Source organism: Loxodonta africana, chromosome 16, assembly GCF_030014295.1.
Source record: "Loxodonta africana isolate mLoxAfr1 chromosome 16, mLoxAfr1.hap2, whole genome shotgun sequence".
Taxonomy (NCBI): Eukaryota; Metazoa; Chordata; class Mammalia; order Proboscidea; family Elephantidae; genus Loxodonta; species Loxodonta africana.
In genome coordinates, this window is record NC_087357.1 from 41,201,785 (window position 1) to 41,226,320 (window position 24,536).

The 24,536-nt window shown below is 43.2% G+C and overlaps 2 protein-coding genes across 2 annotated transcripts in view; one reads left to right on the forward strand and one right to left on the reverse strand.

Annotated features, from left to right (window-relative positions):
* Nucleotides 1–17,117, forward strand: RBP4 (retinol binding protein 4). The gene is made up of 5 exons (XM_003409230.4): nt 1–111; nt 212–348; nt 503–609; nt 14,568–14,780; nt 16,533–17,117. The coding sequence occupies exons 1-5, from the start codon at nt 1–3 to the stop codon at nt 16,568–16,570; spliced, it is 606 nt and encodes a 201-aa protein (XP_003409278.1). The 3' UTR covers nt 16,571–17,117.
* Nucleotides 12,836–24,536, reverse strand: part of FFAR4 (free fatty acid receptor 4) — a 27,187-nt gene continuing 15,486 nt past the window's right edge. The window contains exon 3 of the mRNA XM_003409004.3: nt 12,836–21,166. Coding sequence (XP_003409052.2) covers nt 20,777–21,166 — 390 coding nt within the window. The 3' untranslated portion in view covers nt 12,836–20,776. The remainder of the gene's footprint in view (nt 21,167–24,536) is intronic.

Sequence of the window (24,536 nt, forward strand, 5' to 3'; positions counted from 1 at the left end):
ATGGAGTGGATGTGGGCGCTCGTGCTGCTGGCAGCGCTGGGCAGCGGCCGGGCGGAGCGCGACTGCCGCGTGAGCAGCTTCAGAGTAAAGGAGAATTTCGACAAGACGCGCGTAGGTATCTGTCCCGTTGGCCCCGGACGCTCCCCTTCCCCCGGTCCCCTTGGCTGTGCATCCCCTGGACACCAAATCCTTGCTCTCGTCTCTTGGGCAGTTCTCCGGCACCTGGTACGCGATGGCTAAGAAGGACCCCGAGGGCCTCTTTTTACAGGACAACATCATCGCCGAGTTCTCCGTGGATGAGAGCGGGCAGATGAGCGCCACGGCCAAGGGCCGAGTACGCCTTTTGAAGTCAGTGGCCTCTGGGAGGCTGCACACTTTGCGCTCCCAGTCCCCTCGTCCCTGAGTGCCAAACCCGGGCTGGGGAGGGAAAGGAGGGCTGGGTGTTGAGGGGAGGGGGATGAGGGGAACCTGCGGCTGAGTCAGGGCCGCCTTGGCTTTTCAGCAACTGGGACGTGTGCGCAGACATGGTGGGCACGTTTACAGACACTGAGGACCCTGCCAAGTTCAAGATGAAGTACTGGGGCGTAGCATCCTTTCTCCAAAAAGGAAGTAAGTAGTCACCTCAGTGAGACCATCTTGGGGGATGGGACGCATGCCTGGCTAGATCCCTGAGTTTCTTCTCCAGGGGCATCCTTGGGAAGAATTGCCTACCAGGAGGTATGTAAGTAACAGGAACCCTTAGCAATGCCTCTGGTTAGGAGGATGGGATCGGCAGTAGCTAGGACAACGTGGGAGCCCCGGTGGCTCAGCGGTTAAGAGCGTGGCTGCTAACCAAAGCTTTGGCCGTTAGATACACCAGCTGCTCTTTGGAAACTTAAGAGGCAGTTCTGCTCTGTCCTATAGAGCCGCTATGAGTCAGAATCAACTGGATGGCAACGGGTTTGGGTTTTTTTTTGGGGGGGGGGGGGTTAAGACAGTGTGAGCTCAAGAAACCCAGCCCAAGTTCGAAAAGACCTTTGGGCTTCTTAGGTGGCCTCCTTTAAGATGCCATTTTTCCACTCCCGCCACTGTGCCAGGATGCTCTCCCACTCTCCCCAAACCAGCCCACTTCACTACTCAACCTGGTTTTGTGGTTTGTGTATTTCTTTGGGCGGAAGGTTGGAGACTCCCATCCAAGGCTGTAGGGGCATTGTACACAGGGTTGGCTCACTCCCAGGCTGCTGGTGCTGAAATTCTGAGCTAAGCAGTGTTCCACGTGGCAGTGACCTTTCCCCCTTCCCTCAAACACCAAAACTCAGATGGAGGGAGAGGTGGCTCTGAGGACACTCAGAAGAGAATCCTAAAATTTAGCCATGAGAACACTTCTACCTGCTGTTCCAGTCTTTTTTCCCATTTCTCCAAAGCTTCATATCTGGAGTTGCCTTGGTGGCTAGAAAATAATGCAGCCCAGAGGAGACATATCATGGAATCTTAGAGAAGGAGAGCTAATCCTGTGAAGGAGGTTCTGTATACAGATGAATAAACTGAGGCCAAGAGAAGGCAGTGATTTGCCCAAGGTCATGCCACAAGTTTGTGAGAGCCAGTATCAAGTCAGGAGACCCAGCTTGCAGGCCAGGATTAGGTTGCCCTGAACAGCAGAGAATGGACTCTTGACACAAGCCAACGTTTTGCAAAGTATTGCTTGAACTGTCCTGTGAAATAGGACCCAGAGGCCATTCCGGGTGACTTTCTTAGTTTGGTGACCCAGGGCAAAAGTGTCCTTTGTGCAACCCATTGCTGTACATGTGGCACGCACTCAACAGCTTCCCCTACAGTTGTTTGTGAGATGAGATTGTGTATTTATCCAATTGCATCTTCAGTACTGACTTATGTTGTAACAGTAGAGTTGCTAATTACTACAAGTGAAAAACATGCTTTAATCCTTAGAATTATTTCCAATTATTCAGCCAAAAGTCTTGTATTTAGAGAAGAATAAGCTTTTTTTTTTTTTTTTTATAATGAAGTAAAACAACAACAGGGAGCAAGATGACTAATTTTTGAAAGAGTAAATACACAGCGCTCTTAAACATTTTGAGATGGCTCCTTAAAGGACTAGGCCTTCGGCAGTGCCTTTCGGGCCAAGGTGGAGGAGAACCCAGTGAGGAGGTAGGGTTTTGCCTCTTTCTTCCTCCCTCCCCCACCAAACTCGATTAGCTCTGCTTTTACCTCTTTTGTGTTGGGTGTCCAGCTAGAATTTCACTGGGGGGGGGGAAGTAGTGAAAGCAATTGCTACAGATACTAAGTGAGCTGACTATGATATGGCCGGTTTAAGCTACCTTTTAGAAAATAAATTGTGCAGTGTAGTGGTTAAACATGCAAAGTTAAAGTTCCACTGCCTGTGTTGGAATATTAACTACTAGCTGTGGGACCTTTGGATGTTCCTTACCCTCTCTGTGCCTCAGTTTCCTTGTCTGCAAAGTGGAGGTGATTATAGCACCAACCTCATGGAGTTGTGTTATGAGGATACAATGCATTCACGTGCAGAAAGCACTTAAAACAGTGCCTGAAACATAAGTTTTCTGTAAGTGTTTGGTATTTTCGTTATGTTACTTCCCCTTTCATGAAATAATAGCTTTATATTCTGAGTTGGGGATGAAAGAACCCACAGAGATCATCTGGTTCAGTTCTCTCATTTTACAAGTGAAGAAACTGAGGCCCACATTAGAGAAGTGACTAGTTTATGGGCACACAGCTAATTAATGACACTTAGAGATAGCTCTGGAGTCCCTGGTTGGTGCAAATGGTTAACGTGCTTGGCTGCTGACTGAAAGATTGGAGGTTCCGGTTTACCCAGAGATCCACCAGAAGAAAGGCTTAGTGACCTACTTCTGGAAAATCAGTCATTGAAAACCCTAGGGAGCACAGCTCTACTCTGACAGACAGGGGGTCGCCACGGATCAGAATCGACTCAACCGGTTTAGTTTCTTGACTTTTAGTGACAGCTCTTAGCCCAGGGGATATAAAGGGTCATGAACTGTCCCTCTGTTATCCAAGTATCCCACAAACTCTGTGTCTTGGTGAGTCTACCTTTCTGGGTTTAAATGCTTGGTTTTTAGGACTTCTGTAAAGGCCACTTTCAGCCTTTGAGCTGATTTCTTTCTCCCTTGACATCAGTCTTACACTAAACACTGACCTGGTCAGGAAGAGCTGCAGGCCACTCTGAGAGTAGCCTGTATTTTCTTGGTCTCTCCTCTTCTACACAGACTGCATCTCACCAATGACCATGTTTAAAATACACTTACGTAGGGAAGATAATTCAGGACCAAATGCCCATATTACATTTATTTTTGCTAATTTTGTAACATAATATTTTATTGAGTTTTTGGTGACAGTTTACACAGCAAGTTAGGTTCCCATTTGACAATTTCTGCACAAACTGTTTAGTGACATTAGTTGGGATTTATCACAGTGTGTCAACAGTCTCTTTATTTGTGTTCTGTTTGTTTCCTCTCCAATACTCTAGTTTCCCTACCCCCTTCTCGTTGTGGATTTGGAGTAATTGTTGACATTTTGATCTCATACTGATGGTTTTTAAGTAAAGTCCCAATCTTACAGGTAGTATTTTTTGTGTGCCACTCTGCTATTTTGCTGAAAGGTGATTTCAAGGGATAGCCTTGCTTCTAGGTTTAAAGAGCATCTCAGAGCGATAGTCTCAGGGAGTCTTCTGATCTTTACTGTTCCAGTTTGTCTGGCTTATTTTCATTTTTTTTTTTTTTTTAAGAATTTGAGTTCTGCTCCACGTTTTCTCCCATTCTATCAGGTACCATCTATTGTGACCCCAGTCAGAACAATCTGTGGTAGTAGTCCGACACCATCTAGTTCTTCTGGTCTCAGAGTAGATGAGGTTGTGGCTTGTTTCTTCTCTAAGTTTTTGGTTACCTTCTTAACTGTTTTGCTCCTGGCAACTAGAGGCACATAGTTGTGTCTTAGATGGCCACTCACAAGCTTTTAAGACCCCAGGTGCTACTCGCTTCACTAGGATGCAGATCATGATTTTTGTCAACTATATTATGCCAGTTGACTGAGCTGTACCATGAGGCTATGGTCCTAATCTCTCAAACCCAGAAAACCAGTCTTGGAGGGTGTTTGGTTATGTCTGAGGAGTATCCGTATTGTGTATTCAATGAATACATATGCCTGCACCCACATGTTTGTATTTACCGTTCCTATAGATACTTTGGAGCCCTGGTGGCATAGCAATTAAGCATTCGGCTGCTAACCAAAAGGTTGGCAGTTCAAATCCACCAGCCACTCCTATGGGCAGTTCTACTCTGACATACAGGGTGGCTATGAGTTGGAGTCAACTCGACGGCAATGGGTTTTTGGTTTAGATACTTCTGTTTGTTCTCACCTGTGTACACACCTGTACCTACCCATACACCGGTATGCCTATACCAGTCTGTATGTGCTCACATACTCGTTTTACTCTGGCTGTGCTGTGTTCACTATATCCACATTCAGTGCCACTTTTCCCATCACCGAAAATAACAAGTCTCTGTGTTCTAAAGTATACTTTCCCCTCCTCACCGCCTCTCTCTCATAACCACCAATGAACGTTAGTCTGTCTGTATGTATCTATTCTTCTTATGAAAGAGGACTCATACAATATTTGTCCTTATATGCTTGACTTATTTCACTTAGGATTATGCCCTCCAGGTCCATGTACATTGTAATATGTTTTGTGGACTCATCATTGTTTTTTATGGTTGTGTGGTAGTATTCGGTTGTATGTATGTACCACAATTTGCTTATCCATTCATCCATTGATGGGCGTTTTGGTTATTTCCATTTATTTGCTATTGTGAATAAAACAGCAATGAACATAGATGTGCATATGCCTGTTTGTGTCATTATTTTTAGGTCTCTAGGGTATGTATATACCCTAAAAAAAAAAAAAAAAATTTTTTTAGGGTATATACATACCTAGGAGTGGGATTGCTGGATCATAGAGTAGGTCTATTTCTGTTTTTTTGAGAAAGCACCATACTGTTTTCTAAAGTGTTTGTACCATTTTATAGTCCCTCTAGCAATGGATAATGGTTCCAATCTCCCCACATCCTTGCCAACATTTATTTTTATTAGTGCCGTTTTAGCTGGGGTAAGATGGTGTCTTACTGTAGTTTTGATTTGCCTCTCTCTAATGGCTAATGATCATGAACATCTTTTCATATGCTTGCTGTTTGCTTGGATGTGCTCTTTGACGCAGGCTCTGTTCATGTCCTTTGCCCATTTTGTGATCGGGTTGTTTGTCTTTTTGTTGTTGAGTTGTTGCAGTTTTCTATAGATTTTAGAGATTAGACCCTTAATGGATAAGTTGTTTCCAAAGATTTTTTCCCAGTCTGTATTTTGTCTATTTACTCTTTTGATAAAGTCTTTTGATGAGCATAAGTTTTTTATTTTTATGAGGTCCCTCTATTTTGTCTTCTTCTATCCTGCATTTGTTGTTATGTTTATTATCTTATTTTTACAAAAGATTTGGTCTCATAGTTTTTTCCCTATTTTCCTCCAGGAATTTTATGATTTTAGGTTTAACATTTAGGTCTTTGATCTATTTTGAGTCAGTTTTTGTGTATGGCCTGAGGTATGGGTCCTGTTTCATTCTTCTGCAGGTAGATATCCAGTTTTGCCAGCACCATTTATTAAAAAGACTGTTTCTGTCCCACTGAATGGACTTTGACCCCTTGTTGAAAATCACTTGTCCTTAGATGACTGGGTTTAATTCTGAGTTCTCAATTCTGTTCTGCTGTTCTAAGTGTCTATCGTTGATCCAATACCAGTGATTACAGATTACGGTTGCTGTTTAGTATGTTTTGATATTGGGGACTGTAAGGCCTCCTGCTTTGTTCTTTTTCTTCAGTATTGCTTTGGCTATTTGCCGGTTTCTTTCCTTTCCATATGAAATTGGTCATTAGTTTTTCCATTTCAGTAAAAAGCTTTGTTAGGATTTGTATCAGGATTGCATAGTATCTGTAGATTGTTTTAGGTAAAATTAACATTTTCACCATATTAAGTCTTCCAATCCATGAACACAGGGTGTCTTTCCGTTTTTGTAGGTCTCTTCTAGTCTCTTGGAGAATTGTTTTATAATTTTCATTGTTTAGCTCTTTTATGTCCCTGGTTAGGTTAATTCCTAGGTGTTTTATCTATTTGGGAGCGATTGTAAATAGTATTGTTTTCTTGATTTCTTTTTAGGTGTGGTCTTTGTTAGTGTAGAGGAACTCGACTGATTTTTGTGTGTTGATCTTGTGCCCTGCAACGTTGCAAAATTCTTCTATCAGTTCCAGCAATTTTCTTGCAGAATCTTTAGGGTTTCTATGTAAAGGATCACATCATCTTCAAACAGAGATTGTTTTACTTCTTCCTTTCTGATTTGGATACCTTTTATTTCTCGTTCTTGTCTTATTGCTCTGGCCAGGACTTCAAGTACAATGTTGAATAAGAGTGGCAATAATAGGCCACTTGTCTTGTGCCCGTTCTCAAAGGGAAGGCGCTCAGCCTTTCTCCATTGAATATAACTTTGGCTGTTGCTTTTGCATATATGCCCTTAATTAGGTTGAGAAATTTTCCCTCTATTCCTATTTTGCTGAGAGTTTTTATCAGGAAACGGTGTTGAATTTTATCAAATATCCTTTTTGCATCAGTTCATATGATCATATGTTTCTTTTCCTTTGTTTTATGTATATGGTGGATTTACATTGATTGATTTTTAATGTTGAACCTCCCTTGTAATACTGGTATGAATCCCACCTGATCATGGTGTATAATTTTTTTGATATGTGGCTGAAGTCTTTTGGCTAGAATTTTGTTGAAAGTTTTTGCATCTATGGTCTGCAATTTTCTTTTTTTGTGATACATGCCGGTTTCTGTAGTGTTCCTTTCTTTTCTGTGTTTTTTGAAGAGATTGAGTAGGATTGGTGTCACCTCTTCTCTGCATGTTTAGTAGAATTCTCCAGTGTAGCCATCTGGTCCTGGGCTTTTTTTTATTGGCAGTTTTTTGATGACATCTTCAATCTCTTCTTTTGTAATAAGTCTGTTTAAATTTTCTAACTCTGTGTTAGTTTGGGTAGGTAATGTGTTTCTATGAATTTGTCCATTTCATCCAGATTTTCAAATTTGTTAGAGTACAGTTTTTCATAGTAATCTGTTATGATCTTCTTTATCTCTTTTGGATTGGTTGTAATGTCACCAATTTCATTTCTTAATTTGGTTATTTGCCTCTTCTAGTTTTTTCTTTTGTCGGTCTATCCAGTGGTTTGTCTATTTTATTGATCCTTTCGAAGAATCAACTTCTGGTTTTGTTGATTCATTCTGTCGTTTTTCTATTTTGTTTATTTCTACCCTGATCTTTATTATTTCTTTTTTTCTGGTAGCTTTTGGCTTCTTTTGCTCTTCCTTTTCTGTTTTTCCAAGTTTTCATTTTAAGTTAATGATTTTGGATCTTTCTTCTTTTTTAACATAGGCATTTATTACTATGAATTTCCCTCTGGTATTGCTTTTGCTGTGTCCCAGAGGTTTTGATATGTTGCGTTTTCATTTTCATTTGATTCTAGGAATTCTTTAATTTCACTTTTGATTTCTTCCATGACTCAATGGTTTTTTAGTAGTGTACTATTTGGTTTCCATGTTTTTTCCCCCCTTATTTTTCCTGTCATTGATTTTAGCTTCATATCACTATGGCCAGAGAAGATGCTTTGCATTATTTCGGTATTTTTAAATTTGTTAAGACTTGTTTTGTGTCCTAGTATGTGGTCTATTCTGGAAAATGATCCATATGTGCTGGAGAAGAATGTGTATTGTTCTGATGCTGGGTGGAGTGTTCTATATGTGCCCATTAGGTCCAATGAGCTTATGGTTTCATTTACATTCTCAGTGTTCTTAGTGATCATCTTTTTTAGATGTTCTGTCTATAATTGAAAGTTCCTTAATATTATTGTATTGAAGTCCCTTAATATTATTGTGGAGTTGTCTACTTCTTCTTTCATATTAGTCAGTATTTGTTTAATGTATTTTGGAGCACTGCTGTTAGATGCATATGTATTTCTAGTTGTTATGTCTTCTTGCTGGATTGACCCTTTTATTATTATATAATGTCCTTCTTTATTTCTTGTAATAGATTTTGATTTAAAGTCTATTTTATTTTATCTGATATCAGGATGGCCACCCCTGATCTTTTTTGTTTACTGATTACACAGAATATTTTTCTCCATCCTTTTATTTTCAGTCTGTTTGTGTCCTTTTGTCTAAGGTGTGTTTCTTGTAGATAGTAAAAGGCTGGGTGATTTTTTTTTTTTAATCTTTTCTACTACTCTCTGCCTTTTGCATGGGGTGTTTAGACCATTTATATTTAATGTTATCACTGAAAATGAAATGTCTACTTCACTCATTTGCTATTTGTTTTTTGAGTGATTCATATCTTCTTTATTTTTATTCTGATTTTTCTGTTTTTGTTTGTATTTGGCTGCTTTCTTGTGATGAGCTTTTTTGCTTTCTCCCTTCTTTTGTTCTCAATGTTTTTACTTGGTGATTTCTTAGTGGCTACCACATATATTAAAAAAAAAAAAAAAAAATTTTTTTTTTACATATATTACATTACACAAATTACAATTGCAACAACATTTAATATTTGAACAACAGTTAACATACAACCTTAACATAATAAATCCATTTCTGATATGCTCCTCCCTCCCCCATTTCTGGTGGTGTGTCTCCGTTAATAGCAACATACAATCTTTATTCAATAAGTTTATTTTGTGCTTATGTCTTACAAACTTGATGTTGTATTGTTTACTGCATTTAATTATTGAGTTTACGCCCTGAAAATACCATATACTCGATCCTTATGATTGCCTGTGTTGTTGCATTTTTTGGAGATCTTTCTCTTATTACTTATTTATTTTTTCCCGTGTATGGATATAAGTAGTTATTTAATATTCTTGCTTTTCCATTCGGAGTACCCCATTGAATAATACTTGCACAACTGATCTGGTGGTGGCAAATCCCCAAAGTTTCTGTCTGTTTAGGAATGTCTTGATTTCCCCCTCATTTTTGAGTGACAGCTTTGCTGGGTAACGTATTCTTGGTTGACAGTTGTTTTCATTCAGTATTTTATGTGTGTCATTGCACTGTCCTCTGGGGAACTTCTGGGGAGAAATCCACATTTGATTCTTATGAAAAACCCTTGGTATGTTACATTAAATTTTTCTCTTGCTGCTTTCAGAATTCTCTCCTTGTCTTTGGTTTTCAAGAATTTTATTAGTATATGGTGGAGAGTTGATCTTTTTGTGTTTCCTCTAATCGGGGTTTGTGTAGCTTCCTGTATTTGCAGATGTGGTTTTCATTTCCGGTCTGGGAAATACTCTCTTGGAAAATTGTTTTCATGCCTTTATTGTTGTCACAGTGCTCTGGGATTTCAGTAATTCTAATGTTAAATTTCTTAATTGAAACCTTATTTCCATTTGGGATTGTTCGTTTGCTATTCTTTGTTCTTTTCTCTTGCTTCTCTTGAGACTTGATAAATTCAGTTATTTTGTATTCTAGTTCATTTATTCTATCTTCTTTCTGTTCACCTCTTGTTGAGTGTTTCTCTTCCTTTTTTAGTTCAGTTGCTTTATTCTTCAGTTCCAGTATTTCTTGGGTTGTTTTTTTTTTATGTTTTCAATTTCCTTGTTGAGTCTGTCATCTCTCATTTTGTTCCTCCATTTGTTTCCTGATCTCTGTTAGTTTGTTTTCTGTGTGCTCTTTAAACATTGAGCAACACAGCCTGAAAATTATCAATTCTTTCCATTAGTCTGGGCTCCATAGAAGTTTCCACTTCTTAATGTTTTCCTTTTGATTTGTCTCTCTTCTCTTGTGATTTTGTGTGTTCTACTGTTTTTTGTTGAACTTGAGTTTTTTTTTTTTTTTACTTAAAATTTTGTATTCTGGTTTTTGTGGAAAAATTTTCTGATTGGGCACCCTGGTGGTGCAGTGGCCAAGTGCCTGATTAGCAACTGAATGGCTGGGGCCTGCACCCACCAGCTGCTCTGTGGGAGGAAGACACAGCAGCTTACCTCCACAAAGACTCACAGCCCCAGGAACCCCACAGGGCATCTCCACTCCACCCCACAGGGTCACTACGAGTCAGAATTAACCTAGCAGCAGTGGACCTGTTATCTTCTCCTGAGAACCACTAGGGAGCACTCTTATCCTTAGTTTTTTGTTTTTTTTTTTCCCCCAGTGTTGATTCAGTTCTGGATGGCTTGATCTCTGGAATTAAATATGCATGCATGGGGTGGGAATGTTTTAGCTGGTTGCAGACACTAATGTAAGTGGTGGGGTGTGACATTCCTGTGGCAAAGATGGAGGTTCTCTTTGTCTTTCCCTCATGAGCACCCCTGCACAGGCTCTCCCGTGGTGTACTCTGTGGACAGGGAGCTAGCCATTTCTCTCTGTGTTGCCCATCTGTCCAAGGTATTCCCTTCAGCCTGCTTCCCTTGCAGTTCCTCCCAGTCCTAGTACTCATCTGTCTTAGGCCTCGGTGAGATTTAACAGCACTCTCTCACAGCGCCACAATCTTCCTTTGTCCCCTCTCAATTGTGCGTCCTTCAAACTCCCACGGCCAGTCTGCACCACTCTAAAAAATCAGGCTACAGCTTCCTCAGATTAGCTCCCTTTCTGTGTTTCCTCCTTGCTATGTTGCCCAGCCCCATCCCAAAATGGCTGCAATGAGTGGGTGCTCCAGATGTTAGCGGGTGGGTTCTTCCAGCTTCTATGCCATCCTCTCCTCCTCTCCCCCACTTCTGAACTCACCCCGATACTCCAGCATCTCAGCTGCTGTCCAGAGTTCTGAGATCTCATTCTGGGCTTGTTGTTACAGGAGTAAAAGGGAGCGTCCACTTACATTGCCGTCTTGCTCTGACCTCCTACATTTATTTTTAAATTAAAAAATTAAATGTAAGTAATCTCTGCAATTGAATGTTAAATTTCAGTGTTAACAGACTCTGATGTGGCTTGCTGCCCCAGTCCTGGGCAGTCTCTGTACCAGCCTCCTTCTCCCCTAACTCGGCCAACAGCAAGCAGGACATCTCAAGAGGTTAAGGACTCTGCCTTCAGATGATCGTGGTTGAATACAAGCTTCACCACTGGCCAGCCTCTCTGAGCTTTGATTTCTTTAGCTGTGAAATGGGGGTAAAGAATAGTCTTTATTTCATGAGATGGTTGGAAGGACTTAATTAAGGTATTGCATGTGGAATGCTTAGCCGGATGCATAATGAGCGCTCAGTAGATATTAGCTATGATCATTATTTGGGGCCTTCCCAGAAGTACAGGGACAAAGGTGTTCCCTTTGTCCATCTCCTAGTTACAGTCTGTCACTGTCCTGGGATATGGGCCCTCATCAAGTTGAATAACAACTTGGCCTGATTGTCTAAATCAGTACTTCTCAAAGTCAGGGCCCCTGGACCACCTACATCTGGGTCCTCTGTGGAGCTTTTTAAGAATGCAGATATCTGGGCCCAAACCTAGACTTTTTGAATTAGAAACTCCTGGGGGTGGGGCTCTGTAATCTGCATTTTTAATATGTTCCTTGAATGAGTCTTCTGCACAATGAAGTTTGAGAATCACTGGTCTATATATGTAATTCAACCCAAAGACCTTTTTTTTTTTTTGGCTTTCTTTGGTTTCAAGGCTTCAGACTCCACTCACTTTACCGGAGCCTGTTGGCTTATTTTGGAGATTAGTCAGAAATAGACTCAAGTCCACTGTGCAGTTGGTTCAGCTGGACCATTAGCATGAGAACCACAGGCAGCTTCTCACCTGGTCTCCTTTTGACTTGGTCTCCCTCATTTAGACGACTGGGGGACACAGGTCTGGGAGCTGAAGTGGCATGTTCCAGGCCCACAGCAGTAAGCCACAGATCTTCAGTTGAACCACGTCACCAGAGACAGCTCCCTCTACCCCAGTGTTTTCTTTGGTGTTTGGACTGTCAATCAAAACCCCTAAGCCAATCTGCATGGGTGCAGTGCAGATACATCCACAGTGTGCCCCACTTCCTTGGAGTGGTAGAGGGGAGTCAGGGCACCCAGCCATATGGCCCAGCCTTGAGCTCTCTCCCTAGCTCTACTCCCTGCACTTAGCCACTGTCCAGGAATGTTTGGGGGTATCTGGTTCTGCAGAGGGACCCTGTCTAGATGCTAGGGTGAAGGAGGTTGGAACACCAAGCTCATTTTTTATAGCATTGCTCAGGCAGTTCATTTATTGCACATAATCTTAGAAAGAAGAGAGTCTGATAAAAGTTGTTACAACTTAAATTCTTCATTTTTGAACTATTTAGCCAAAAAGAGCTTGGAGATAAACCAAACCAACTTGGTCCCTCTTTTAAAGTCAAGAACAGTAGTCAATTTTACTAAAGCCAAGTATTGAAAGTTACTTATTTCCTATGTCAGAATTTACATTCTGGCAACAATTTAAGGGAAAAAATATTAAATGGCAGATTTGCCAAGCTTATAGCTGCCTGGATCATGAATTGGAGTAACATTTCAAAGGAGAGGTTTTTGTGTCTAAGGGCTAGGTTCCTGGGGTGCCTGTGCCTGGCACAGTGATCCCCAAAACCAGGCAAGAAGAGACTTCATTCTGGGATGAGGGGGCCTCTGCCCAGATGCTCATGAGCCTGCGAGGGAGCTGGCAGTTAGGGCCAGGCCCAGCCGGCAGTCCCACGGCTTCTATTCCTGGGTGGTCTGCTGAATGACTGTGTGGTCACCAATGAGCAGTCATATGTCTGCCCCTCACCTCCCAACATTCTCACCCTGGGAAAGCCTGGGGTACGGGGTGCCGGGGGGGTGGGTAGCTCATTCCTCCTCCTGCCAGGTCCGGAGTTTGCTGAAGAAGGGGCTCCACCACTTCTTCCCACGGAGGCCTCACTTGGTTGTACTCTGACAACCCCTCCTGCATGGCCTGGGTTTGGGCTTCTCAGAGAAGCACACCAGACTGACCTAGAGTGAGCATTAGAGATCACCCATACACCCCTAATGCTGAGGATCCAGGCACCTCTGCTTCCTCCAACTATATAGGACAGACAGCATCACTTGCTTGCATGACATGGGCATGAGATGAGACACAATTGCTTTTTGTTTCTTGTTGCTTGCCCTTTCCATCCCGCTCGACTTACTGCCTGGAGACAGTGTGGTGTAGAGATTAAGCCTGTGGGCTCTGGAGTCAGACACCCAGCATTTGAATCCCAGTTCTACCCTGCTCTTTGTGAGCCTAGGTGAATTATATAGTTTCCCTGTACCTCCGTTTTCTTTTTTTCCCACTGTATACATTTTTAATGTTCAGCAATTTCTCCATGTACAGTTCAGTGACATTGGTTACATTCTTTGCATCATGCTACCTCTCTGGATATCCTTTTCTGAATTGTTTCACGTTTTGAATGTTCGTGAGTAGTCCCTTTCATTACTTTTTTGTGCATGTGCATATTACTGACTGGACACTGAACTGTCAGTTTTACATCTCACCCTTTTGTGTCTCCGTTTTCTCATCTGTAAAATAGGGGACAACAGTGTGCACATTTGATGTAAGGAATAAATGAGAAAATAGGGCAAGTGTCTACACAGTGACAGGCACATAATTAAGTGCTCACAAAGTCCTAACCATGGTTATATGTCAACAGGAACATTACATTAAATAGAGACATGGCATTTTTACCCAAATCAGGGTATTTGGATAAACCATAGCATTATTGTTTCTCTATGATAAATCTCTCACATACATTCTTATTAATGTTATCTTGCCTTTGTTATTTTTACTGCCTTCATTTAGATTTATTCCTCATGGCTTACAGCCTAGCCTTGAGGAATAAATAGAATCTAAATTCTCCATGGGCTCAGGAGAGTAATGAAGCGTACAAGCTCTAGGACGGAATATCTGATGTCAAATGACAGGCATCTTTTTGCCAAAAAAGCACAAAATACTCGCTTTTACCAGCATGGAGAAGTGAGTAGAGTTACTGAGCAGGAATTCAGATGGACCTGGAAGAGCATCTAAGTGGCAGCCTCCAGTGGGTTGAGAGACCAGGGGGTGGAGTGATGAGTGGGATGATTGGGCCCTAAATGATACAGATCACTGCGAAAGATAAACCCTGATGTCAAGGATATCATAAGTTGGTGGCCATGACATTAGCCACAAAAGACATAGATGTTACTGGCGGGTAGATGGCCAAGATGACAGGAGAAAGGTCTGTTCTGTGGTTTTAATGGGCCCACATTCTTGTTCTTTGGAAAGATGTGATCACATTTATCACCAGGATGGAAGATACCATTGAAGTGAATGAGATCCTCCCCACTCCCATCCCAGGACTTTTTTTGATAAAAGAAAACCAGATCCTTTTGTATTTTCCCAGTTTTACAAAAGCTGTCAGAATTCTCTGTAGCTTCCAGCTTCCCAGTGAAATGAAACCAGTTTCAGGAAGCTTCTCATGCCTGGTAGCAAGTTTACCTGGACGTCCAAGCTCTCTGACTGGAGAGACTTTAGCACTATGACTTTCTGGCTTATAGACGATGACCACTGGATCATCGACACAGACTACGACACGTACGCTGTGCAGTACTCCTGCCGCCTCTTGAACCTTGATGGCACCTGTGCTGACAGCTACTCCTTCATCTTTGCCCGCGATCCCTATGGGTTGCCCCCGGAAGTGCAGAAACTCGTGAGGCAGAGGCAGGAGGAGCTGTGCCTGGCCAGGCAGTACAGGATGATTGTTCATAATGGTGAGTGCGCACGGGAGTGGGGTGCTGGACCCGGCTTTCCCAAGGGGCCAGTCAGCAGTGAGGTTGGGCCTGCATGCCAGTGAAATCCATTTCATCTGCACCCAACAGAACACAAAGAATCTTTGGATCCCCTTGCCTGAGTTCATCTTGACCTGTCATGACCAAATCTTTCACTGGCCTCATCATAGGGTGGATGTGGAAAAAATGGATAAAGGCCTTTTTCCAAAACTCTGACACTTTTATTTAAGTAAAGCTGCAGGGGACACTTTTCCTTTTATTCTATTCTTTTTAGTATACCCAGTTTGTGGTCACACAATTTTGCCTGTGGCTACACTGCTCCAAACAACCATTTTTACTGAACCAATATTGTTTGGGGAGTCCCTGGATAGTGTAAACGATTACCAGGCTCTGCCATTTACAGAAAAGTTGAAGGTTTGCGTTTACACAGAGGTACCTTGGAAGAAAGGCCTGGCAATCTACTTCTGAAAAAATCAGCCGTTGAAAACCCTGTGGAGTGCAGTTCTACTCTGACACACATGGGGTCACCATGAATCGCAATCAACTCAATGGCAACTGGTAACTGGTACTGTTGTTTGGGGATCCAGTGGCCCCAGTAAAGAGTTCGGCAGCAAATGTGGCCATTGATGTAAAAACTAAAGCAGAAAAACTGATTTCAAACAGAGACATCAACAAAGCAAGTTAAAAAAGAATGATTTCAACTTTCTTTTCCTCTGTAAAACCAATTAACTAGTTTCTTTTTCTTTTCTCGTTAAATTGACTTGCTGGTTTTCCTGACTTACCTTTTTTAAGGTCCCCTGGAAACATCATAGGATCTTTTTATAGATATTACCCTTGTCTTTTCTTGATTTAAAAACCAGAATTATTGTGGAGGAAGGTATGCGGTCTATTTTGAATTGACAGTCACTCATTCCTATAGGAAACTGGGTTTCAAAATCTGCCTAGAGTAATGCTAAAGTGTAGAAAAAAAGAGAACATTGAAATTTTCTGTTGGTCATCTAACCAGCTGACCCACAGTACACAAAACAGATATTTGTAACATGAACCTCACCAAAAAATTAATTTAAATCAGAATTTGAAGCTCCATGCTGGGGACAGATGAGTGTAGGGCAGATAAGTGCATTCTCTTGTTTAACTGTCAGAAACATCTATGGAGTAGATATTATCTACATCCTATAGGGTCACTGTGAGTTGGAATTGACTTGACAGCAACGAGTTTGGTTTTTTTGGTTAGGGGAGAAAATGGAGACCAAGAAAGACTAAGAAATTTGCCCAAGATCTTCAGTAGGTAGCTGAATTGGATACAAACCCAGGTCTTTGTAATTCTCAACCGCTTTGTGGCACCACCTGGTGACCTATGATACAGGACATGATGAACACCCTATAAAAGCGTCAACAGTGTAACTGATGTCAGGCCAGCCTGGCCCCTCACTTCCTGAAAGAGGATGTACCCTCCCTTGAGATGCAGTGAGGCAAAATTACGACAAATAAAAGGAAGCACAGGTTCACACAGCAGATCATCTTCTCTCAGCTCCAACTGCCACCATCCGAAATTCAAAGCATTTCAGTAATGACTTTGAGGCCACACCTAATTTCTTCAGGTGGGATCCCCTATGACCTTACAAGAAGCATTTCAGTGAAGCTGAGTTCTCAGAACGTCATGATATTCATTATCCACATTAAGCCCTAGGCCCATCTTTCTGTTATTAATGCCTTTCTCCCCCTACATTTCAGGTTACTGTGATGGCAAATCAGAAGGACACGTTTTGTAGCCACATCGTGGATGTAATGTTCAATTTGAAAACTTCCCATCGACTCTCATTCAGCCTTCAACTCTATTTATCTTAGGAACTTAGTTTGCCCCTCTCTCTCCTCACCTTCCCTCAGTAAATATAAAACCTTCAGGACACATAAAAATATATGTGGGAACGAGTGCATCTGTTTGAAGCCAAATGTGTGTCTTTACTGGAGTTTTTTAGGAGTAATTTGAGGCCTAGGATTCCAGACTTTGATTTATTAAAATATAGTCAAATGTTTCCTATGACTTGAGTTTTTATTCATGTTCCTGTCTGTGTCAAGGTAAGAAGTCCTGGCAAATGGTCAGGCTTTATATATACAAGAAGGGCATTCTTTCCTCCCGGCTCTTCATGACCTTTGGCCTGTTCTAGTGTCTAATCTCCATTATCAATGACTGTGGCTTCTCCCAACTTCCTGAAAAAGAGATTTCCCCCATTAACCACCAGCCTGATGAAGGCACTGAGGCCGAAAGAAGAAGTGAGTGCAGGCCAGGCCAGTGGACTCCAGGCGTCAGTTTGCAAATTACGCCTAATCTGCTGTATAAACTTTTACCAAAAACAGGTAATTTAACAAAAATAATAAATAAATAAAACAAATATATCGCTGGTTCAGATATGTTTTAGCTGTGAGGTTTGGAGATTGGTTACACAGCGTCTCTGAGCCTCACTCTTCTGAAATATGGGATGCAGTGAGGATTCAATTAGGCAGGGTCTGTTAAAGCACAGGGGAGCTGTGCAAATGCTGGCCATTCCAGGCTGACTTTCTATGAAATGTGTCAGGATATGTGTGGAGACACAACTCCGCCCGGGGTGCTGGCACATCAAGGGGCCTTGGGTGGCTCCTGGGTCCCTGTGATGGCTAATGTTATATGCCAACTTGGGCAGGCTATTATTCTCAGAGGTTTGGCATGTGCCTTCCACAATGCAGTCACCTTACATTTTGTGATCTGATGGAGCAGCCAGCCAATCACTCAAAATGGAAGTTTCTTTGGGGGTATGGTCTGCCTCCAGTATATAGTCCCATTCCTCACTTAAGAACATGGTTCAGTTCCAAACACGAGGTTGTTGAGTGAAATCATTGTTTTGGGAGAGTCAGGGGCTGCACCTTGTCTTCAATGCCAGTGCCCCCCGCTCCATTACTCACCGACCACCAGGTGCTTCCAGTGCATCTCAGGATGCGTGTGGCGTGGCAAGCCCCAATTCCCCACCACTGCAGAGATTGGAGGTGGTGGTGGTTGGTTGGGTGTTGTCTGCTGCCCACTGCCCACCCTAGGCAAGAACCCCGCTAGTCCTCCATCTGCCCAGCCCTGCTCGGCCCTTTCCCTCTCCCCCTACCCCCACTGATCTCTCCAGCACCTTCGGGCTCTCACCTGGCCTCCCCCTGCCCACCTGTGACCCTATGTTGTCCAGCTGTCACCCCGCGCCCTCTATGCCCAGACCAAGACGTCGTGGACAAACGGGAGAAATTGCCCCACAGCTGGCCAACCACCATCCTCATATGGCCTGGTCATCACCAAGGGCTCTGGTATATTATCCAGGGTGGCTCACAGAGGGCACCTGGGCCCAGCCACAGCCCCATTTGGTGCCCAGACCATAAGAGATGCCTCCTGAGAATTTTTTCAAAGTTGTTGTAAATGCAAAATGTCGAATAACAAGATAGCCAGTAAGTGTGGTGTAGTTGTAAATGGATGTTCTGGCAGAGCTTGCTCTATCTTTCTTGACCCTGCTTCTTCTCATTGCCTGACTTCCTGTTCTTGGGACGTAAGCCAGCAGAGGTCTCTGGCCTGCCTCCTGACCTGCAGATTTTGGATTCGCCAACCTCTGCAACCCCCTGAGCCGGCAGAGGCCTCCAGCCTGCCACCTGCGCTATAGATTTTGGAATCATCAGCCCCTACAACCATGTGAGCCAGCAGAAGCCTTCAGCCTGCCACCTGACCCACAGATTTGGAACTTGCCAGCCCCCACAATTTCATGTACCATTTCCTCGCACCTGTGTGAGCCTTTCCTTGAAGTAAATTTCTCTCTATATGTATTTATACATGCTTCATTGGTTTTGCTCCTCTAAAGAACTCAGACTAAGACAGTGCCTCATTCTCCCCTGGAAGAGGGAGGGAGCAGGTGCCCACATATGGGAAAGCTCTGCCTTCAAGAGAGCCTGGCTCATCAGCTTCAGTTTAACAACCTCAGAAGCCCATAAGACACCCACACATCACAAAATTGCTTCAATTCACAAGATCTGTCAACTAAAGATGAATGAAAGATCCCTATCCCCTTGTTCTCAAGCCTGTGATTCCCATAGATCTTATGTCAGAAGTAGGCTGCTCCACAAACTACACAAGCAATGGCAACTACAGGCACTGACTGACTTGTCAACAAGATGTGTTGAGCACCTACTATATGCCAGGCCATGTGCTACTTCACGTTCCAGCAATTGGCCCAGCCTCCAAGAGTTGATGTATCTCTGGGTTCAGCCTTTGGCTCTGGTTTCTTCTCTCTCTCCATTCTGTCCCAGAGATATTCGACAAAACCATAGGTCTGTACATACCATCTGACTCCCAACATCGTACCTCTAGGCACAAGCTCTATAACCCTGCATTCAACTGCCTTCTCTCTATTTGGATGTCTCACTGGGACATCATACTTCTATGCCCCAAATGAAACTCAGCTCTCCCACTCTCGTTCCCCCACCACCCCAGTCTTCCCCATTTTGTTGCCCACCACACCATCCACCAAATGTTTAGTTAATAGCCTAGGGGTCACTCTTGAGTCCTCTCCTTTTGTCACATTCTTAATCCGACCATCAATAAATCATATTTGTGCCATCTTCTCACAGTATATCCTGAGCCAATCACTTCTCACAATCCCCCACTGATACCACCCACCTCCAAGCTCCCCATCATCTTTTTCTGCCTCAGCAGCTGCCTAACTGGTATCCATTTTCACTCTTGCCCCTCAAAGTCCGTTCTCTGCAGGGCAGACAGTAATATTCAAAAGTGTACATCAGGCCGTAACAATCTCCAATAGCAAACTTCTAGTGGCGCCCATTCTATAAAATAAACTCCCTATGGTGGCCTCTAAGACTCTCTGTATAACTCTCTGGAACTTCTGTAGCCCTCTAACTCCCCTAGCCTCAATTGATGGGCTCTAGGGAGGCACTCTTCTGTCCCATCTTTGAAGACAGTGTCTCATGGAGAATAGGTCCAGTCAATAGTTTGCTTTGCTTTGGCTGTACCATTCTTCTCTGTTCCACAAACACGCCGACCTCTTTACACCAGTGTCTCCTCTGCCTGCGAAGCCCCTTCTTCAGATTCATATGGTTGACTGACTCTTTCTTATCATTCACATTTCAGGTCCAATGTCACTCCTCAGAAAGATCTCCCTACACCCCCTCTCCTCATCCGAATTACCATCACTACCATAGCATTCTCTCCTATATTCTTCCTGGCACTAATTCATTTTCTGATACTATATTACTTATTGACTTAATATTCAGTGTTCCTCCTCCCACTAGAAAGTAAACACCCTGAGGGCGGGGTTGGTTCATCACTGTCTGGCTCATCACTGTATTTCCAGCAGGGGCTTGATAAACATCTGATGAATGAATCAATGAAAGGATTCACTCACATTCTCACTCTTACACATTTTGGAGGCACCCAACCTTCTCTCTGATTTCATGAAAACTTTCCCCCGAAGGGGTCCATGGCACTTTTTAAAAACAGTAATAAGAAATCACCTTTAATTTTTCCTTGGAAATTTCTCAAACATTCTTGATATCCATGAATAACCCTGAGGTCTTACAAGTCCAGGGGGACTAGACTGGCTGTGACCCTTCAAATGAGAAATATGGGGCCTGGATCAGTTCCAAGTCTCACTTCAGAAACCAGGAAGGCTTTATTATATGTAGGAGAAGGGATTGCTGAACAGTTATAAATAAAAAATTCATTTAAGTTAATTATATTACAAACACGCTGAAAAAGCTCATATTTAAAAGGAACCCATAGCATATCCTTTTGTAAAGGAAAAATAATGTTGAATAATTATCTCTTAACGTGTCATTGTTGTGTATTTGCACGGGTTTAAAGCAGAGTACACTTGTATGATGGTCCTGGAAATTCACTCCCTTTGCAAATATACTAGGGCTCACCCCATAGTGAGAAGCTTGGCCTACAGAAAAAAATTTAACTAGCTAGAAATAATAGATAAATCATTTCTTCTTACAGACGTGTCTGTAAAAATGTCTTCCTTTTTCAGGAACAAGAAGCAGCAAATCATTTTCCTCCATTCATTCCTAAACAGTGCCATGTTGTAGAGAATGGGGTTTAGAGCTGAATTGGCAAAGGTGAAGGCAACCACCCAGAAGAAGAGGGATGGCCAAATGACCAGGTCTTGCTTGAAGTTCTGGATCAAGATGAGGAGGATGGTAATGATGATGGGGCTCCACATGATGAAGAAGGAGACCATGAGCAGCAAGAGCGTCCGGAAGAGCCGAAAGTCCTGCTGGGACACACGGATCTGGTGGCTCTCTGAGTATGCCAGGCTCACCGTGAGCCTCTTCCTGGATGCCTTCGTGATCTGCAGGAAGGCAAAACAGAACAGAGCCAGAGTTTACGGGAGAATGTCAAAGGTTTTTCATTTAGGAGGAACAAAGGGTCCAGGAGTTGGTATCTGCAATCCTGGCTGCACTGGGGCTATCTGGCTTTGGAACTTTGTGGGGAGTAAACTCCTTCTCAGAGGCCTGGCACAGTCCCCACACTCAGGGGGCACTGGAAAAATGTGGCCCCTGGCTGGCCTTCTGAGAGGCACGGCAGAAAATAATCCACATTCTGAATAGAACTGATGAGGGGAGGTGCAAAAGCCTGAACTGGGTGGTCTAGAAAAGGAGGACATGGGAACAGATGCACATCTTTCCTGTTACTCCTTTTTAAAAATCAATTGTATGAAAGCAATATGTGCTCAAGATACAAATTCAAACAAGATGATATTGAAGGGAATCAAATGAAAACATATAAGGCATCTGACCTGCTGTATCCTCCATTTCCACACGCTAGAGGTAACCCAGGTAGATGGTTTCCTGTATGCCCTTCTGGAAATGCTCTACATCCACACACGTACCTGGCTACAGGATCATAGATGTTTGTACTTTTGCATTGTACAAATGGATGATTACATCATGCACCCTGCTTTGAAGCTTGCTTCTTTTTTACTTAACAGAATATCTTGGTCTGAGCATCCTAACCACCACCACTGCCATCAAGTCGATTCCGACTCACAGCTACCCTACAGGCCAGGGTAGAACTGCCCCATAGAGTTTTCACGGAGCACCTGGCAGATTTGAACTGTTGACATCTTGGTTAGCGGCCATAGCATTTAACCACTAGGCCACCAGGGTTTCTCTTTTGCCTAATTTTGATTGTCCGCTAGGCACAGCCAGAGGGGAGAAGGCCCGGCTGTCACCTTTCACTCCTTCAGGTCCCTTGGTGCCAAGATGGTGGTAGTGGGAAGGTACATGGACCACTGATGGTGGGAGGGCTGATGATGGGAGGTGGGGTGGCAGGTAACTTGCACAATGAGACAACTGAGGCTGTCTGGTGCACAGCTATCCTGGGATGTAATGGGGAATGGTGCCTATCAGCCTAACATGTTTTGTGCCAGCCTGTCTTGACCACATTAGTTAAAAAACAACAACAACAACAACAAAAACTCCCACTTCCTTAGTCTGGCCATGTGTCTTTCTACATTTTCTGGCCACTGAACGGGTGCTTACAGAGTCTGGAGACTGAAAGCTGAGGAATCTCGTTGTGAGCTCAGGCTTGCCTTCCTGGACCATTTTCCTAAGATTCCTGAATCTCAAGAGGGAAAGTAATTAGCAGGTAATTAACACCATTCACAATTTGCCCAAGTGTAACTCCAAGATGAGGCTGGCTTAAAATATTCCCCTTAGAATATTTCTAACTAATTGAAGGACAGGAGTCCCTGGGTGATGCAAATGATTAGCACTCTCGTCCACTAACCAAAAGGTTGGAGGTTCAAGTCCAACCAGAGGCATCTTGGACAATGTAATTCCAAAGAATCAGCCATGGAAAACCCTATGGAGCACAGTTCTACTCTGACACACATGGGGTCACCATGAGTCAGAAATGACTCAATGGCAATGGGTTTGATTGAAAACCCACTGCCGTCGAGTTGATTCCAACTCATCGCGACCCTATAAGACAGCGTAGAACTGCCCCACGGGGTTTCCAAGGAGAGGCTGGTGGATTCTAACTGCCAACCTTTTGATTAGCAGCTAAGTTCTTAACCACCGTGCCACCAGGGCTCTGGTTTAATTGAAAGACACCCATTTAACTGTCTTATCATTAATGTGATTGCTTGCTTGTTTCTGTGCAGTAGTTTAAGTCCAGCTCTTGTTGACGGAGACCAGGCAACAGATGCTGAGTGAACAAGGTCCCTTCCCCATGCCCACTCCCAACAATAACAAGAACAAAAACATTCGTTTGGACAGCCAAGCTTCATTAGCACTCCCTGTATGCTGGGCACTGTGCTACACCTTTGTTTTATAAACGTTCGCATTTCATTCACAACTACTCTTTGAGACCGTACTATTATTATCTTCACTTCACCCAAACCAAAAACAAACCTGTTGCTGTCGAGTTGATTCCAACTCATAGCAACCTTATAGGACAGAGTAGAACTGCCCCATAGAGTTTCCAAGGAGGGTCTGGTGGATTTGAACTGCTGACATTTTGGTTAGCAGCTGTAGCTCTTAGCCACTATGCCAGTAGGGTTTCCATTTCCACTTCACAAGGAGGAAATTGGGTCTCAGGAATGTGAAGTAATTTATTCAAGGTTACTCCATTAATAATAAATTGTCAGAGTTCCCATCTGTAGAAACAGAGCTCGGCTGTGCTCAAGATTAATCATCTCCAGAGTAACATAAAAAACCAAAGCCAAACCCATTGCTGTCAGGTCAATATCGACTCATAGTGACCTTATAGGATAAGGTAGAACTGCCCCATAGGGTTTTCAAGGAGCAGCTGGTGGATTCGAACTGCCTACCTTTTGGTTCACAGCTGAGCGTTTAACCACTGCACTACCAGGGTAACATAAAAGGCTCAGAATGTGTTACCAGTCTAGTCAGCCCTCCCCTCTACTGCCTGCTCTGCAGACTGAGAGTTGCTCAGGAGACATAACCCGCCATCTTGGGCTCATATGCTGGTGGTGATATGGTACATCAAGTCTGGAAGTTGCTATGTAGAATGAAATTTAGAGCTTACGTTCAGGTGAAAATGTATGGATTGAATTATATCTCCCGAAAAGTTACGTTGAAGTCTTAACCCCTGGTACCTGTAAATATGACCTTGTTTGGAAATAGGATATTTGAAGATGATTCAGTTAACATGAGGTCATACTGGAGTAGGGTGGGTCCTAATCCAGTCTGAGTGGTCCTTATAAGAGAGAAGAGACACAGACAGACACACAGGCGGAAGAACGTCATGTGGCCACAGAGGCAGACAAGGAGTTATACTGCAGCTGCAAGCACAGGAATACATGGGGTTACCAGAAGCCAGGAAATAAAAGAACAGCTCTTCCCCTAGAGCCTTTGGAGATAACATGGGCCTGCCAACACCTGTGAATTTGGACATCTAGCTTCCGGAAGGGTGATACAACATTCCTGTTATTTTCAGTCACCCACTTTGTGGTATTTTGTAATGGCAGCCCTAGGAAATTAGGACAGCTGGTTAATCTGAGCAGACAACCTTGGCCAATAGATCTGGGCAGCAGATGGGTGGGCTGCAGGGGAAGTGGCACTGCCCTTCAGTAGGGGTGATACTCTAGGTCAAAGTGCATTCTGATGGGCATCTGTATGCCAATTCCAACAACAGCCTCATCCCTCAAGCTGCCTACATTGCCCTGCCAAGACAGGTGCCCATGTATCCAGAGT